General features: G+C 32.8%; 1 protein-coding gene across 1 annotated transcript; it reads right to left on the reverse strand.

Moving 5' to 3' along the window:
* Positions 1 to 4,899: 4,899 nt before the first annotated feature.
* Positions 4,900 to 5,463, reverse strand: LOC107003631 (uncharacterized mitochondrial protein AtMg00810-like). Its single transcript, XM_015201952.1, has one exon. The coding sequence runs from the start codon at positions 5,461 to 5,463 to the stop codon at positions 4,900 to 4,902; it is 564 nt and encodes a 187-aa protein (XP_015057438.1).
* Positions 5,464 to 20,317: the final 14,854 nt, after the last annotated feature.

Consider the following 20,317-nt stretch of genomic DNA (forward strand, 5'->3'; position numbering starts at 1 on the left):
TGGATATTTTCTTGTGGTAACTCGTGCATTTTTAATTCTCATGATATTTTTATTTTAATTGATATATAAAAAATTATAATTTATAATATGTATAATATTTAAATATTTAAATTTCTTATTTAAAATATTAATTTAATTTAATTTTAAAAATTAACTAAATTAACTTTTGAAAAGATGATATGAAAAATAAAAATTGACAAAAAGTATTGTTTTATTTTTAGAATTTTTTGTTGTTTGGGATATTTCCTTTTTAATAAAGTAGTATATGCTTTTCTTGATTTGGTGGAGATGAAAGAAAGTGAGAGCTAAGATGGTTGCACGAAGGGAATATTTTTTTAATTTGTAATTTAGAAAATCACATTGTTAATAAGGATAATTTTAGAGACATTTCTTCGGATTTTGCTTTTATAACATTGATTTTTTGTGTGATTTACGATATTACGTCTATCTTTTTTATTTTTATTTTTTAAAAATTATTTTTAAATTTATTTAAATAAATATAAATTAATTTAGATTTGACAATTTTACCCTTTTTATATTAGTTTCTTCATAAATATTATATAAAAATAACTTATTTAACAAATATTTTAAAAATAAATCAACACAAATACGTTTTTTTAATCATACAAAAATCAAAGTCTTCATTCAAGCTGATCCACCATTTTCACCAAATATTAACTCTTCATCTGTTTCACCTTTATCAGTTCACGTAGATTTCCCCCCCACAATAACTCATATTTTTCAGCAACAATTTCTTTAAATAGAGGATAAAAATGAACTCTTCAAGAAAGAAATTCGATAAGAACAATCATATTTATTCTAGTTAAATATTTTCACGAACAAAAAAGAAATATGATCCAACGAATAGAGATAAATCGTTGAAAATTAGATCTAAATATGCATATATAAGGATAAAATTGCCAAATCTAAATAAATTTATATTTATTTTAAATAGGTTTAACGAATGGTTACAAAAATATAAAAATAGAAAAGATAGACAGAATATCGTAAACCACATGAGAGATGAGTGTTATAGAGAGAAACCTGGAGGAAGGTTTCTAAAATTATCCCTAATTAATATTTTCTATATTCATTAATGATTGTCGGCTATTGATTTAGCACATAATTAAGGAAGTACTAAATATGATAGGGGTAATTTTGTCAAATCACTTGATTAGATATAAGTTATCTAAATATTGAGAAATGAATAATATTTAATAGCAAGTATAAAATAGACATAACATGATAAATTATTTGGAAAAAAAATTAGTTAATTAATCAAAATTTCTAACATAATCAATATAAATAACTACACTTTAAAATAATTATTAAAAATATCAATATTAATAGTAAAGCAAATTAAATGTATCCAAATCTAATTTCTTATTTAACTAGATTATCTCCCTATTCCTCTCACATTTTCCAACAAAATTTCTCACTTCAAATTACTTCCATCTTTCCTTCTTCAAACACTTTCTTCTTAAAGTCAAAATCCAGATTATCTCTCTTCCATATATAATTTTTTTTAGAGATCTTATCAATCAAGCAAAAGATTTAAATCTCAAAGACTTTCTTAGAGATTTTTCTAATATTGTCTATTTATGATTTTTCATAATTTACCATTTTAATTTGGATTTTAGTGAGTTTTATTTGATATTTGTGATTGATTAGTGATCACCTCTAACATTCATATATTATATATTTTGTTTGATTTTATATACATTGTTGTGTGTTTAGTAATTTTAATATTTTTTCTAGGGTTTTAGGCAAGGAGAGAATATGCGATTTTCACCTTAATGTCTGATTCAAAGAGGATAACAAGAGATATCCTATATAATCACCAACTTTTTGTGGATTCTCCTTCTTTTAATCTATGAATTCGCAAGAATTTTAAAAAATTTAAGTTATGCGGCTAAAATGGCTGAAGATAGCATATCTAAATTTCGGCATGATCTTTATACCCATGAAAGTAATAAATTCAACAGTCCAAAATAAAAATTAAAATTGTGGGTACTGAAAAAGTTAATGAACTTGCTAAAAAGCAAAGTGATGAAGAACAACTTTCCGAATATCAAATCAATGAAGTGGTATTTTCGAATATCAAATCAATGAAGTGGTATTTAATTATTGTTCGCAAAAATTTTAGTAAATATTTTGAATATGTTGTCATAACAATGCATTTTTATTTCAATGAGTGATAAGTTACTTTAAAACGTAATTTATATTTGGAAAAATTGTATATAATAGCAAACTAATAACCTAAAATAAATAGAGTAGTTAGAGTTTGATTTAATTGTGCTCCATAGCAAACGTTTGCAAAAAATTGTCAGACGCCTCTCTCCCAAATATCTCGCTCGCCACTCTCCTCCAATCTCTCGCTCGCTTCCTCACTTTTTATACAAACACAAGTGTATAAAAATTGTTTCTAATTATATAAACCAGAGAAAATTGTATAAATACATATATTTTTGTTCCCCTCTCTCCCCTCTTCCAGATCTCGCTCGCCACCCCCGCCTTTCTCGCTTATACAAATAGAAGCGAAATGTATAAATTGCGTTTCTGTTTGTATAAAGCGTGAGAAAATTGTATATACACATGCAAGTACATATATTTTCGTCCTATACACTTATAATAATACAATTCGTTTTATACACTTCGTTTTTATACAGTTCTTTGCCCAAGTGTCTTTCTTTTTCTTGTTTTATTCATTTCGTTTTATACAATTTGCTTCAACTGTATATGTATAGCGAATTATACAGTTTCCATGTTTACTATAGAGTGCATTTATGCAAATTTTGCTATAGCATACAAATATAAATTTTTTATTTGCTATATGTGAAAATTGTCCATTATATTTTTATTGAATAAAATAAAGTTAAAAATTCAAGATTGTCGGAATTATTTTTCCATATTTGCTCTTCATTCACATTTTTTAGTTGCTAAAAAAAATGGAAAATGGTAATCAATTTATATACCCTAAAGTATCTTTCCTAATGATACGTCAAATCCCACCATCCACTAAATATGGACTAGAGGGAATAATTATTAACATAATTTCCTCATTATTAAAGAAGTCAATTTTTTCATGTTATATTATTAATCGTTTTTACCATAATTATAACAAGGAATTTGTGAACATTTTTATTATTTAAAGGTTTCACAAAGTGCAAAAAAAATATCATATCTCTAATTACCAAAAAAAAATAAAAATCATGATGAAGGTTGTTGCAACAAATTATTTTCTTCTTTTGAAGATAATTTTCTTGTTATGGTCTATTGTTTTAGTAGCAGAAGGTAAGTGCAACTCTTTCATATGTCACAATTATTTCATCTTGCAAGTATTATAATAATATAGTGTTAATAATTTTTTTTCCCTTTGTTATAAGATTTAGCAGGAAGAATTGAAAAAAGAGAAATTAAATCAAATGAAGCTTATACAAGTGGAACCAAGCTTTACAAAATGGAGGTTGATGATTCAATAATAATTGACTATACACCATCTCATACATCACCGGATACTCCAACACCATGGTCTAAGACCATTAGTTAATTTATGAATCAATTATGAATAATAGCCTATATAAATATTTTAATCAATATTAATAATTTCTCTCTTTCTCGTTTTATATAATTCGATTTAATTATATATTTCCTGTCCAAGTCTCTTTTGTCTTTCTCCCTTTATACAAATTCAAATTGTATATAATCGTCCTATACACTTATAATTATACAATTCGTTTTATATATTTTGCTTTATACACTTCGTTTTATACAATTCTCTGCCCATGAGTCTTTTTCTCTTTCTCGTTTTATACACTTCGTTTTGTACAATTTGCTTGTATAGCGAATTATACATATATATGTTTGCTATGGAGCGCAATTATATAAACTTTGCTATGACATACAAATATAAATTTTATGTTTGCTATAGGTGAAAATTAACCTAATTTATATGTACATCAATTATTTTGAACATAGATCGGGAATACTTAATAATGTTTTGGGCTATGTTAGTAACTTCGAGGTAATAGTATCATTTTAAAAGTTTTTCTTTTTTAATCTATTAAAGGAATATTTAATTTCCAGAATAAGGTGAAATGGCCACTTCAATCCTTTGTCATATCCCTGCAATTATGACCATTGGCAAAGTAAGACAAGGAAACACTAAAAAAAAGTTTATCTTTAACAATCTCTTGATTATGTTTGTATACAATAAATTTTAAGTATATAAAAAATAAATTAATTATAAACAAATTTTGAAGAAATAAAATATTATATTAATAAATAATGCGGATATAATTTTATTTTTATTTTAGTTTTCCACTGTCAATTTTTTCGGTATTTGCTGATTGTTAATAGCATATCCACATATGCTTTATCTGTAGTGCGTAGACTAGGCAGAACATGTATTTCCTCCATTGGGCTCTTTCATATAACTTGAAAACTTTGTGATCTTAACTAAATTGAGAGCTTACAAGAACAAATTCACATTGTAGCCAATGAACCAATTTTCATTTCAAATTGATTGAATGAGATGCCGAATACAGAATGTTCCTATATATAGGAAACTACCAACTCACATGTGTATGACATGTCTTTAACAGAATTGATAACAGAAAATTAACAAACTCTAAACCACTTGATTCAACTGCCTAACTTCCTACCAACTTGACTACTCTTTAGTATTATTATATTTCAATACTCCCCCTCAAACTGTAGGATAGAAAACATCTAACACACCAAGTTTGGTCAATAGAAAATGATGCTGAGTAGCACCTACCCTTTGGTGAAGATATCAGCAAGTTGCATAGCAATACATATGTATTGAGGACTTATAAAATTGGATTTCACTTTCTCCCAAATGAAGTGACAACCAATGTCTATGTGTTTCGTACTCTGCTATCTGGTAGCTGATTTGCTGTCTGTGAAAAATAATATTGGACTAACAACTGGACAATGAAGTTCCTTGAGTAAGCCAGCTAACCACACTAACTCCACAACTAGAGCTGCCAAACTCCTATATTTTGCTTCAGCAGAGCTTCGACTAACAGTCTGCTGTTTTTTCGATTTCCAAGAAATCAACGAATCTCCAAGTTTTACCATGTACCCTGTGACTGATCGCCTTGTATTTGTACATGAAGCCCAATCAGAATCACAATATCTAGTGAGTTTTGAAGGTTCAGTTCCTTTACTTAGCAAAACTCCAAATCCTAGAGACCTCTTTATGTACTTCACAATTCTTAGTGCTGCTTCCCAATGAGAAGTTTTAGGATGTTGCATGAATTGACTTAAAACTTGCACACTGAAACAAATATCAGGCCTAGTAATCGTTAGATATAACAGCTTCCCAATCAACCTCTGATAAAATGTAACATCATCTAGTTCAGGATCATTAGAAACACCAACACTTTGATCATATTCTAGACTGGTAAGTTTGTGATTGAACTCTAAAGGAGTACTCATTGTTTTTGCACCACTCAACCCAACTTCTGAAATAAGTTGCAAACATACTTCCTTTGATTAAGTAAAAGTCCATCTCAGAGCCAACATCTGAATGGCATTACTGAATTCAGCATTGGAGACTTCTTGATCTTGGACTGGAGGAGCTGTGTTTGTATTCCTGGCATTCGCATTCCTGGCGTTAGCTCTACGAGGAGGCATGATCTGAAATGCAGAATGTTGTGTTAGAATGGAACTGGATCATACCTTACGCACGATAAGAGTAACAAGAAAGTGAAGTTTTTCCTAAAACACTTCAAAGCCTCCCTCTCTAGATGTGGTGCACTTCACACCTATGAAAAAGACTCTGCCTAGCGCGGCTTTTCAGACATCTGAAGACACTTAAACCTAGTGCTCTGATAGCAAGTTTGTCATGCCTCGAGCTACCCTCGAGATGCAGACACGGGACCTAGGACTACAAGTGATCCCAACCTAACCCTGTTGGCATGATCATGAGCATACTAAAGATAATAAACTCATGCGGAAACTAAATCATAATTTAAAATGAAAAGATGGGGAATACCTATATGCTAAAACTGAGATATCTGAAAACTGATGAGTTTAATATAAAGAAGATATTAACTCACTATTAATATGAAACTAACTATGTCTAAAATAAGCCTCTAACTGACTAGAAATGCTGGGACAAGCCCAGCTAAGTCTAGCAAAAACTGAAACTAAATGACTAAAATACTGAAAAGAAACTCATGACTATTGTCCTCGAAGAATGAGGACTCACCACTGAATCTGCTGAACTGGAGATCAGAAATCGATCTAAACATGATCTGGATGCTGAGAACCTGAACCTACATCACGAGAATATATTGTGCACGTTTGCGTCAGTACTTGAAGGTACTGAGCATGTAGTATAGGGTAAAGTTAAAATAGAACATAACTGAACAAGCACAAAAGCAAGTATAATAATCTGAACATGATATACTGAATTCTGAGCTAACTGGATGCAATGACCAAATTTATAACATGCTGAGACTGAATGATAACTGAACTGTAAATATGGTCAATGCATTAGAGTCTGACTGAACTGTGGGGCTACTTATAACCGATAATAAAACCATATGAGCTAAATGTGGAGTCCGATGTGTACGCCCCATCGAAAGGACCCAATATACCCTGCCAGAGGTATAAAGTCATGCTGGCATGATCACTAAACTGATTGCCCATAGAGGGGACTTACAACCTACTTGGCTAGTAATTCTGGGACTAATTGGGTAGGCTGAACCCTAGTCCAACTAGGTATTACACTACTCCCAATAAATTCTGTAATTAACTATTTATGACTAAGTTTCTGTAAATACTGGATAGCTCAAAACTGAACATGCAAATTGAGAATGCAACAATTAATCTGGTCATTATGAATTTATAACTGAGGCAAGTATATCTGAAGTAACTGAAATATCTGACCTAGCATGTGTAATTCAAGAACTAAAGAAATACATAGATAGGGTTGTGAAATTCATGCAATAATCTGAGTAATAACATGATAATTTGATTTAGAATATATAACTAAGAAATTCATGAAGTTCTGTTGAAGTTCTAAAAACCCTAGGTCTAATCATGATATGAGAATAAAAAATCTAACTGAAAACCAGGGACCCAATGGGTGAAAGGAACCCACAAGTGAAATCTCACATACCTGGTGATGAAATCCATAGTGAAATATTTAGAATTCGGGGCTAGAACTGATAGAACCTTGTTGCATTATTGAACTAGGGTTCTTGACCTTTTTCTCCTTTCTTGCTTCTAATTTTCCAAGTTTCTTATTAATGATTTGACTTAGGTAAGTCTTAGTTATGTTTCTAGGCTTAAATTGACTATAATCAGATGATTTAGGGTCAAAACAACGTATCTTAGGGTTTAAACGAAGTGGAAAAAGACTAAAAGACCCCTGAGTTAATTGTTGTCGGACCAAATGACGACCTGGACTAACGGGCCGTCGTTAGATCGATGGTCCATCGTTTGGGTCCGTATGTTGGGTCTGCTCGACATGCCTTTAGTAAAACGGGCATAACCTTTTACTCGGAGGTTGGATTTTAGCAAACTCGGTGGATATGGAAAGCTAAATCGATTATCTATTTTTTTATAGGTCATGGGACACTAATTCATTTTTTGCTAAGAGTTATGACCATTTGAAGTTGACCCAACAATATTTTCCCCTTAACTATCTGCTAATTTTCACCTAAGGTCATACCTAAGGTCCGTAGGTCCATCTACAGTCTGTACTGGTCATTCATGGTTTTTGTCAGAGAGTGGGTAAATGGGGGCTTGATCGACGGACATAGACTACGAACTGTAGGTTCGTACAGTCCGTCCGTTGTTCGACACTTAGTCAAATTTTCTGGGCTGAGTTTTTGGAGGCTTCATACTCAAACGAAGGATGCATAGTACGAGCCGTAGATTCAGACTACGGTCTGTCGATGGTAACCATCAGTTGCATCTGTAGATTTCTGAAAATCTGATTTCTGGTCTGTTTTAAATACGAAGTGTTACATTGAAGTATGAATCTTACTAGTTGACTATATGAGTCCTAAGATGTACTATTGTTGATGTTTCAATAGGAATAAGTGGGGTGACTTGTAATATACCTAGTTGACCCTATGTGCTACTTGAATGTGATTGTGCATGTGATAAAATGATGAAATTTGTCTTGTGCTGGTAGACCTATGCCCTTCTACTTGATACATGAAGAATATGAATATGACTCTAGACTTAGTAGGCTAAATCACCCTTCTCAAGTATATGTACGTGTGATTGAAATATGACCTTGAACAAGTTAAGAGGGTAATTAATGTGGAACCTTCAAACTACATAGAAGGTTATGATATCCTTTAAGTTGAAAGTCGTAATGGTATCCTTCTTGTGTGAATGATGGACTTAGGGGCAGGTTGGCTAGAGCGGCATGAAATCATCCTTAAGAAAGTCATAAGCTATCCTATTTAACCATTGTGTGGCATCCCCAGTAGATCTATCTTCGGTATGGTGTATTATTATTTGGTTGTGGCTACTATATGGTACATTTTCATATGCCCTTGATATTGAATTACTCTATGAGAACAAAGACTAGCACTGAGTGAGTATGCTTGGGGAGTGACTCAACTTAAGTTGAAACTAGAGTACAAAGAAACCCTTGATATTCCTTAACCATGTGCCTATATGAGATGTGTCCTAGTTCTACCTTGGCAAGTAGAACACCCTTAATTGGAGTAGGGAAGACTCCAGATTCCATGCCTAGCTAGTATGGTCTATGTCGATTATTGCCTATTCTCATCATGTGGGAACATTCTAGTGTTAGATAATTTTGACAACTTTTAGGTAGTGGAATGGGATGTTATCTAGATATAGCACGAGTAGGCTTCGAAGATGCTAGTGTTTAGGTTTCCTAGGTCTTCTCCAAGACCATTATGTGAAGTCCTTCTTTGATGAAATGTCTCTTTTGATTTATTGAATGATTATGATTTAGGTTAATGCAAGTTGAACAGAATGATCCCTATCTAGGTAGCTTTAAGGGTTGCATAAATAGACTTGAAGAGGGTGCATGGGAGGTCTCTTCATGTTTTACTCAAGTAAATCTTAGAGTAACCTAAGGAGGTGAGTTGAATATTTTAAAGATAATAATCTTATCTTAAGTAGTCTTAAGGATTATTTAGGCGTGCTTGAAAACGGCGTATGGGCGATCTCTTCTTGTCTTACTTAAGTAAGTCTTAAGATAATCTTTCGTATGAGGGTTTTATGCTTATATGTCTTGAAGTGATGTTTATGCTATATTGTGGAATGTGACTTATATGTGTTTATGTTGACTTGTAAGTGAATCTTGTGCTTATGTTATGAAGTTTTCTTCAAAAAGAGCATGTTTTATACAAATGTCCTTTTAGCATAATTTTATTGCATTACACTATACTTAGTGCATTATAATGGACTAATTCCATATATTTTGTCTTATCTCTAAAGGTGTAGCTGGCAATTGAGAGAAGTTATTGTAGTGAAACTTGGGCATTAGTATCCATTCAAGCAAAGTTATGGTATGTCCTCAATTTATTCGAGGACATAACTATGTTTAGCTTTTCTTGTAAAAGACATTGTAATAAACTTAGATGTTTCTATTATGTTGATGTATGGGCCGTGACCCATGATATTCTTGTGTCTAAGATGGCTACAAGGGACTTAGCCTATTTCTTATGATTTTCTATGAAAGATATTTTGAAGTATTATTCGATTGTGTGAAAAGTTTAATTCCTACTTCTCAAATATGTATGCAATAAATGATCTCAAAGGGCTTGTACAAGACTACCGAGAGGTCGTATATGCCATGCCACGATTTGAGAATACCATTTCTTCTAGTGTATACTCTCGGGTCGTGACAAGCTAGGTATCAGAGCATAAGGTTATGAAATAGTCTTAGGAATCCAAAGTCTCTTTAAGTCCACGTCTAGTAGAGTCTTGTTCATCGGGCTATAGGACGATAGAGTTTCACTTTCTTTATCACTCTTGTGTTGCGCCAATCGATTTGAGGTTATAAGTGTCTATTCCTAATCTGTTCTCTTGTGTTTATAGGAGATGACTACCAGAAGAATGGTCGCAAGAAGGTTGGAAAAGGAAAGAGTGAATGAGGGAGTTCCCCATGGTAGAATAGCCCCACAAGGATTTCAAGTTCCTCAATATGCCCAGGTTCCTCCCCAAGTTGATCAAGTCCCTATTGTAAGTGGAGCTAATGAGGTTCTGGTGGTCCCCCGGACATGACTAATGGGAGATTAGAGAGACTTTACTTGCTTTAGACCGAGCAATGACAACTCATGTGAATAGAGGTATTGAGACTAGGGTGAATACTTTAGAGAGTACTACAACCTCTAGGTTGAGAGACTTTGTGAGAATGAATCCTTCTGTCTTTCTTGGCTCTAAGGTGGGAGAGAATCCCCAAGAGTTTGTTGATTGTGTGTACAAGGTGTTGAGTGCTTGGGGTGACTTCCAGGGAGAAGGCGGAGTTGGCTTCATACCAATTGAGTGAAGTTTCTCAATTATGGTACACTCAATGGAAAGATAATAGGTTGGTTGAGTCGGGTCCTAGGAGGCCTTCTTAGGAAAGTATTTTCCCTGGGATAAGAGGGAGGTTAAGGTTGAAGAGTTCATTAACCTTAGGCAAGGTAATATGAGTGTTGAAGAGTATTCTTTGAAGTTTTCCTTGTTTTCTAGGTATGCTCCATCCTTGGTGTCTAACCCTAGGGATGAGATGAGTAGGTTTGTGACCGGTGTTGCCGACCTTGTGAAAGAAGAATGTCGTACGGCCATGCTCCATAATGACATGAACTTTTCTATACTTATGATGTATGCTCAATCCATTGAGGAGTCCAAACTTAGAAGGATCTCAAGGAACTTGAAGAGGGGTAAATTCGATGAACAAAACAAACCTAGGTTTAAGAAGAGGGCTCCAAACCAAGATGGATTTAGTGCTCCTAAGGTCAAGATTGAGGGTAGTAGTAGTTCTCAAGGTGTTAAGCCTACTTGTTTTAGGTGTGGGAAGAAGCACTTCGGGAAATGTCTAGCTGGTACCGGTGGTTGCTTTGGCTGTGGTAAGGATGGTCAGAAGGAGAGGGATTGTCCTACTATTGTTGCTAGAGGAAGAGAGGCCAAGAAAGTTCCTCCTAGTGCTCCGGAAGGTGATGCTCCGAAGAGGAACTGCTTCTATGTTCTTCAAGCTAAAGGAGCGAATTCGGGTAATGATGCCGGTAAGTCATGGTTTTCTCTCTCGTGTTGTGATGGGTTCCTTCTTAGTGGGGGAGTATGGTGAGTAGTTGGATTGTAGATTGTTGTCTCTTCTCTTCTATTCTATTCAAGCTTGAGAGATAGAATGTCATAGTAGCATGTTGAATGTTGCATGTTGTTTAGGAGTCTTATTGAAAATGAATTTCATTGATCTCCTTGCATTGTGCATCTCATGAAGTTATGTTTATGTTGTAAAATGAGTTTATATAAATTTGTATGTCATAGTCATGCTTCTTTAATAAATTTCTTAAATGTTGCATTAGTGATCTAGTGAGCACGTGATTAAAATGTGATTAGAAATTCTGTAAATGAGCATGATAATGTGTGGAGAAGGAAGTTTATCTTATATGAAATAAAGAAATTTGAGTCTTATTGCATGATGAGTTGTAGAGATTGTTTCTACTAGCTTGTTATGCTTTGAGTCTCTTGATTATGTGGAAATTGATATTCCTCCTATATATGTGTATAGTACATGGTGTGGTATGGTTTTGATCTACTAGTCTTGAGTCTTTATCTCTTGATAGTGCCTAAAATGTAGCAAGAGTCATTCAAGGACGAATATTGTCCAAGTGGGGGGAGAATGTAACACCTCTAAAATGAACAAGGAGAAGCTAGATCCTAACACATGTGTCATGAGGTTATAAAGTCCTAAAATGGTTAATAATAGTGTTTAGAGTGAGTGTATGAAGTTTGGAAGAATTTGTAGGTTAAACGTCTAAGACGTTTGGAAGTTAGCCTTGAGACGCGTTTGTGTGTTCTAGTGTGCCATTGCAGTTTTACGTGTTCATTTTGGTTCAAATTAATGTGAGAGGTTCCTAACATCTGTACGATTGTATTTGAGTTGGATACGTCCGGGCATGACTCCCCAAGGACCACCCCAAGGGTCCTTTAGGAGTACCCAACCTTTGGATCAAAACTGCCCAAGGCAGTCTCCATCAATGATGGCCAATCGACAGACCGTTGTCGTGTTGACGCCCCGTCGTTTGGGGGAGTGGATCATACTTACTGTGGGAGCTTAGCCCCCTTGATTATGAGTTTATAACCCAAGACACGAACCTACAGGACAATTCGTTGGTGGATCGACGAGTCGTTGATGCATCCGTCGATTGACACCTGCAGATTTTCAGCAGGTGTCTCGGCCAAGCTGGGGATACTTTGGGTATTTCACCTAGCATTATAAAAATAGTTTGGGAGGTTACTTAAGGGATTTTGGGTATTTTAAGTGGTTTTATAAGTCTACAATCCCAAGTTAAGTCATTATTCAAAAATAAAAACCCAAACCCCAACGAGAACTCTCTATAACTCCATTGGAGCTTGAAGCAAGGTGGGAGCTTGGAGCTTGATTTCTCCATCAATTCTTCATCATTTTCATGGCTTTTCATCAATCAAGGTATGGTGTTTCATCCTTGAACTCTCTTTCTTCAAGGAGTCAAACTTCAAAGTATTTTCTAAGACTTCTCAAAAGATAAATTCTCCTATTTTGATATCTAGCCATGAGTTCTTGCATTAAATGATTTATAATATGATTGATGTTAATTGAATGATTTTGGATAAAATTCCTTATGAACCCATGCAAATCACGAAATCCTAATTTTGACTATATTATGGGTGATTTAATTATGTCTCTATTGTATTGATTTCTTATGTAGATTACTTTGGGCTATTGAATTATGTAAGAAACATGTTAGGATTGTATATAGGATGTCCTAATTTGATGAGTTTTATATTTTATTATGTTAGATCATTTATATTTGACCATTGGTTTAAATTGGTGATTATGGTTATAGGAAAAGCCTTTGTGGATTGAATTGGTTGATTGGCTATGTATTGGAGTTGTCAATTTTTTGAATGGTGGTACGTTGACCTAACCTCTTCTATATTGTGTAGTATAGGTGTTCCAATTGTGATGTTTGGTATGGTCTGCTTATTATGACAATTTTTATGTGAGATAATTGTGAAGAATGTGGACTCGTCGGCATTAATTTATGAATTATGATGTTATCATGTTATAACTTGGATTTGTGATCATTGTGAAGCTATATATGACCTATGTGTATATGTGAAGTCAAAACATGAGTTTTTCTAGTGGATGATATATGTCTATAGTAGACTATGGTGATGCTTAATGTGTGTTACTTGATGTTGAACTGTGAATCTTCCTAGTTGACTATATGAGTCCTAAGATGTACTATGTTGATGTTTCAATAGGAATGAGTGGGGTGACTTGTAGTATACCTAGTTGACCCTAGTGCTACTTGAATGTTATTGTACATATGGTAAGATGATGAAATGTGTTTTGTGGTGGTAGACCTATGTCCTTCTACTTGATACATGAAGAATATGAATATGACTCTTGATTTAGTAGGCTAAAGCACCTTTGTCATGTATGTGTATGTGTTATTAAAATATGACCTTGAATATAGTTAAGAGGGTCATTAATGTGGAACCTTCAAACTAGATAGAAAGTTATGATATCCTTGAAGTTGAAAGTTGTGATGGTATCCTTCTTGTGTGAATGATGAACTTAGGGGCAGGTTGGCTGGAATGGCATGACACCATCCTTAAGAAAGTCATAAGCTATCCTATTTAACCATTGTGTGGCAGCCCTAGTGTTTCCATCTTTAGTAAGGTGTATTATGATTTGGTTGTGACTACTATATGGTACCTTTTCATATGCCCTTGAGATTGAATTACTCTATGAAAACAAAAGCTAGCATCGAGTGAGTATGCTTGGGGAGTGACTCTACTTAAGATGAGAATAGAGTACAAAGGAACCCTTGATATTCCTTAACCATGTGCCTACACGGGATGTGTCCTAGTTCTACCCTTGTCAAGTAGAACACCCTCTATCGGAGTAGGGTAGACTCCGAATTCCATGCTAGCTAGTATGCTCTATGTTGGTTATTGCTTATTCTCATCGTGTGGGATATATTCTAGTGTTGAATAAGTTCGAAAACTTTTAGGAAGTGGAATGGGACGCTACTAGACATGGCACGATTAGGCTTCGAAGATGCTAGTGTGTAGGTTCATTAGGTCTTCTCCAAGACCATTATGTGAAGTCCTTTTGATGTAATGGCTCTTAGTTGACTTAATGAATGATTATGACTTAGGTTAATGCAAGTTGAATAGAATGATCCCTATCTAGGGTAGCTTTAAGGGTTGCTTAAATAAACTTGAAGAGGGTGTATGGACGGTCTCTTCATGTTTTACTCAAGTGAATCTTAGAGTAACCTTAGGAGGTGAGTTGAATGTTTTAATGAGAACAATCTTATAGTAGGTAGTCTTAAGGATTAGTTAGGTGTGCTTGAAGAGGGTGTATAGGCGCTCTCTTCTTGTCTTACTTAAGTAAGTCTTAGGATAATCTTTGGTAGAAGGGTTGTATGTTTATATGTATTGAGGTGATGTTTATGCTATATTGTGGAATGTGACTTGTATGTGTTTATGTTGACTTGTATATGATTCTTGTGCTTATGTTGTGAAGTTTTCTTCAAAAAGATCATGTTTTATACAAATGTCCTTTTAGCATAATTCTATTGCATTACACCATACTTAGTGCATTCTAATTGACTAATTTCATATATTTTGTCTTATCTCTAAAGATGTAGGTGGCAATTTAGAGGAGTCATTGAAGTGAAGCTTGGGCTTTAATATCCATTCATGCAAAGTTGTGGTATGTCCTTAATTGACTTGAGGACATAACTATGTTTAGCTTTTCTTGTTAAAGACATTGTAATAATCTTAGATGTTTCTATTATGTTGATGTATGAGTCATGACCCAAGATATTCGTGTGTCTTAGATGGCTAGAAGGGACTTAGCCTATTTCCTATGATTTTCTATGAAAGATATTTTGAAGTGTTATTCGATTGTGTGAAAAGTTTTAATTCCGCACTACTTTTCATATATATATATATATGCAATGAATGATGTCAAAGGGCTTGTACAAGACCTCCGAGCGATTGGTTACGTCGTGCCACGATTTGAGAATACCATTTCTTCTAGGGTATACTCTTGGTTCATGGTATCAATTTACACCATACTCTAATCTCAATCTCTTCTCAATAAACCAATGGGAGCCTTTACTCCAGTGTGTAATCCTCCTTTGCCTTTGTTCAAAATTAAACTAAATTCAGCATTTGTCTCGTTAAGTGGGAATGGTAATTTTCAATGGTAATTTTTCGTATATCACTAATTTTGCTTTTATTTTTTTATTTGCTTGTTTTGTACAATAATGAATTAATTTATTGTGAATTTTTGTTTAATGTAGTTGCTACCACAATTAATAACTCCATATTTTCCGACAGACCCAACTTTTACTATGCTAACTTTTATATATCCTGATAATGAATGTGGAGACATATACCATTTACATGTAGGTTCCTCTTGTTTTATCAATCAGCGGAGGTTATCAGACAGTTGGTACCATTTTGTTGTTTCTGCGGGATTGGTTGAGGAAGATGTTTTAGTTTTTGTTGTTTGTCTTGGTAAAAAGGACTATGTAGAAATATTTGTTTCTAAAGAAATCCATGAGAAACTTCTTATGGAATTCGTAGATGAACAAACCTTGTTAGTTGTTGATCAATTAAAATATTTTTGTAATTCCCAAGTTTAAAATTTGTTCTTCATCTTGTTTATGTTGGTCAACTGTTAGTGTAAAAATGGGACAATGTTTATCTTAAAAGATTAACTTAAAAAAGCTAAATAAATTATAATATTGTTTAACTTAACTTAATTAGGGCTAAAGAATAAGTGTAGAGAGAATATTAAACCTTTAATATTTTATTTTATGTTTGTGTAACTTTGGTTTAAAAAAATACTGAAGATTTGAAATTTTTTATTTTATTTATTACTAAAATAATACAAATGAAGCTATTGGTCTAACCAAGAAACCTCTTTGAATAACCAATGCATTTCTTACTAACTAACCAACTTTTTTATAAAAAGCAGTAATCTTCTACGCACAATCCATAACAATTCGATCTCATAAAACACACACTTTACACCGTAATATGTCTATACCAGAGAAAGAAAGCGACCACCGCAGTGATGAGGGATGGAGATTAGACAACCTCGAAGAGTTTTTTAAGACTTAAAACTGATTAGTTGAAGATTGTTGGGGAAATTTTAGGGCTTTACCGACAAATATGGAATTGAAAGGCCCAGTTTGATATTTGATTCGCCGTGCTGAGGCCTTGGAAACAAAAGATGCAAATGATGGTGCCGGTACAGAAAAAACCAATGGCTCTCCTAGTAATATTAAGTAGAATTTACTACGCTTTGATTAACGTTTAGGACTACATTTCCGTTTAATTTACTAAGTTATTATGTATCGTCTTGTTTTTTAATTAATTTCAATCTACTCTTGTCTTTATATTTAAGTTTAATTTATGTTTCTTTATGAAGTTTTATAATATCATAGCTCTTATAATACATTAAATAATAATAATAATAATAATAATAATAATAATAATTTATAAGACACACTATAAATTTCTATTCAATTTTATAAGTTGATTTTACTAAGAGATTGTAAAATCAATAAAATCTAAACAATTAATGTTAGTCGTATATTGAACGTCAAACGAGATCATTGCAGCAGACACTTAAGTGTTTTTCTTCCCCAAGTCAATATCTTGCATAGATAGTTTAAAAACACTTCCCAAAGACAGTTACCACTTCAACAAATGGTAGGTTACTCAAGTGGTTTTAATAAGGGTAACATTATAGGGTAAACAACTTTGATAATCCATTATCAGTTCACACATTTTTAAAGACCAGTATAGTTACTAATTATAAATTACTAACACTATAATTTTTTTAAAAAATTGTTTGAATCAAATAAGGGATGAATTATGAATATATAAATAAAATTCATGTACTAATAATCAACGAATGATGTTGCTGCGGGATGGTTATAGCTAAAACGTTTAGTCATTAGGTCACGAGTTCAAATCCAGTATGAGGTCCTTGCGTTTAATTTTTTTGTATTGTTATAAACATAAAATTGTTCAATCTATTTGTATAACGAATATTTGTGACTGAACTTATATTCTATTTGCTTACATAGTAATATAATAAATATATATTTACAAATGAACTTATCTTCAACTCATCAAATCAAGTATTTTCCAAAATAAATAGGTATATATGAAAGGGATAAATAAATATAGAAAAATTAAAAAATAAATAAATGATCCCATTACTCTCACAGATTTTGGTTCATTTACTCGAATGAAAAATAAAACCATTATCATTCAAGTTTATAATTCAGTACAGAATCCGTTCAGTGGATAGTAAACGAAGAGTTCCAACTTCTGGTGGAAAATTAATCCAATTTTTTTAGGTGGGAACTATGAAATTTTAAACACTCCTTTAAATACACAACACATGACTCTAACTTATACAGTAATATTTTCTCTCATTGATAAAATGTCAAAGTACATCCAAGTCGGTTCTCCTCCCCAATTACAATTCAAAATGAGACTAAGTAGATCATATATCATGCGCGATGGAATCATAAAACATTTCGTTGTATTTTCTATTTGTTTGTTTTATTTCATATATGTTGAATTAATGTCTTGTTATCTTTTTTTTATGTAGTGGATTCCGCAATCAGTAGCTCAGTACTTTCCCAAGGAATTAACAACGATGATGCTAACATTTATTGGAATGGACAGGACATTTGGATTAAGCCACTACTTATAGGTAGGAAGCTACGGATCGAGGAGCCGGAGAAGGTTCACTGATGGTTGGAGGTTGTTTATTCGTGAGGTTGGATTGGTTGTGGGGGGATGTTTTGATATTTGTAATTTATAGTACTGAAGACGACACGATCGATGTAATTTGTAGCAAAGAAGAAGATGAACATCATGTTCATGATTTCCTCGATATGTCCAATGTGAATATTATTGATTGAAAAAAATTGATTTTTAATATACGAGATTTGTTGTGATTTTTTCTAAGTCTGTTATGTTCTGTTTTCAATTGCGCGTTGCATGGAAAACTCTGAAAGACTTTTCGTATACTCTTTGTTGAACCAATGTGACCGTTCCGACTAATGAAACGTTTGGTCTACTTGATGGACTTTAAATAGTTGCACCTATATTAATAACAAATTAATAATTTTCTTTCAACAACTTACTCTTCTACCATAACTCTTTCTATCTTATATCTCTATCATGTCTGTTCAGTCAATAGTAACACACATGATAATCATAGAAGACGATTTTATACAGTTTGGGAGATTGAACTTCTAAAGGACGAAGTAAGAGACCTCAATCGTGCAATGGAAGCACTCAAGCGTGAACTAAGGAAATTATCTTGTTTTTCCATAACTTTTCTACTCATGTTCATAATGCATTGGAAAATAACAAACATGGTGGTGCCGATAATAATGAAGGTGATGAGGTCGATAATATTCAGGGTTGGGGGTGCTTGTAATGTTTAGTTCTCTCTTTTTGATGCGATGATATTAATGTCTAGATTATTATATTATCTTTTTTAATTATAATGCTTTATTTATCATTTCGATCCGAATTACTGTAGATTATTTAAGGATAAATCTTTTTGGCCAGAAAATTTGGCAAGAATGAGATTTTTTTCTATGTAATTTGACTTTTTAAAAAAATATCCCTTTATCTATAATAACTTTTAATAAAAAATGAAAAAAATCCATTTATTTTCTGTCCATATTCTCGCCAACTATATGATACTTCATTACACTTAACTCCATTTTATTATCCGTTATTATTATTAACGTCTGGGGATACTGAAGAGACGAATCTTCAATCAAGGAAAAAAATTTGTAAGTTATAAATTGAGCGTGTCGCTTTATTCTAAACTCAATCCATCAATATTCTGTAAAATAAATTAATTTTCACTATTATGTCATCCTCAACTAAGAAGCGAGAATCTTAGTTTTACAGAACAAGAAGAAATACTTTGGGATATTTAATTCCTTAGTCAGAAGTTGAGTCGCTTCGAAGAGGAAATTGCATATCTTAAGAAAAAAATTTGGAGGTTATCATGTCATATTCATGTTTTAGCTACTAAACTAAATGGGAATAATGTTGTTGGTGGTGAGTATGTTGACCGAGGTTTTGGAAAATAATGGAGTATGAAAGTTTGTCTACTTTTAAGTTATTTAGCTTTAATTTTACAACCTAGTTTACTAGTATATTTTATGTTGACGTAGCTTGTTTTTGTGAACGAAACATATGATATGATAATATTAATCTTATTTTTACAACATTATATTATGTTGTTATTCTAACCAAGAAATATATTGGAATCTTCAAGAATTCTCTAACAAATAACGAAGTTGTTTATCTAACCAAGATAACTCTTGGAATAACCAATGAAGCTATTACACTAACCGGCTATAAATAAAAACAGTCATCTTCTACCCAAAAATCAGAATATTTTCTATCATAGAACATAGTACAACTTTAATATGTCTAAATCAAAGAAAGAAAATGTCGATTCTACTACTGGAAGACGAATAGAGGTCACCGATGAACTTATCAAATTTAAAACTAAGTTGTTGAAGCTCGTTCAGCAAATTTTAGAGATTCACCGTGAAATGTGGAAATTGAAAGGAAACATTGATGAAATAATTCGTCATGTCGAGGCCTTGAATAAATATGCAGGTGATGATTGTGCTGAAGCCTTGGATACTAAAGATGCATGTGGTGGTACCGGATCCATAGAATCGTTGAACCATATGCTCTGATACCACTTGTCAGGTTATGAAGGGATGATTAGGGCGTCATGCGAAAACTTATAATTTGCAAATCATATGATTGATACATCAGATAACAAAAACTTACACTAAAAATCAAAATATTATTATATTAAAACTATTATAAAGAAAAACATTAAAATTGTAGAGAATAAAATTTCCTCATAAAAGTCTCTAAATTAGGGGTGGACATAAACACCAGAAAATCGAAATACCGAATCGAACCAAATTTTTTTGGTATTTTGGCTTCGATATTTTGATTTTTGGTTCGATATTCGGTGTATATTTTTGTATTTTTTGGTATT

Source organism: Solanum pennellii, chromosome 11 (genome assembly GCF_001406875.1).
Source record: "Solanum pennellii chromosome 11, SPENNV200".
Taxonomy (NCBI): domain Eukaryota; kingdom Viridiplantae; phylum Streptophyta; class Magnoliopsida; order Solanales; family Solanaceae; genus Solanum; species Solanum pennellii.

What these genes read in the sequence shown, in the direction of transcription:
- LOC107003631 (XM_015201952.1), bottom strand. Translation starts at nt 5,463, where the DNA reads ATGAGTACTCCTTTAGAGTTCAATCACAAACTTACCAGTCTAGAATAT.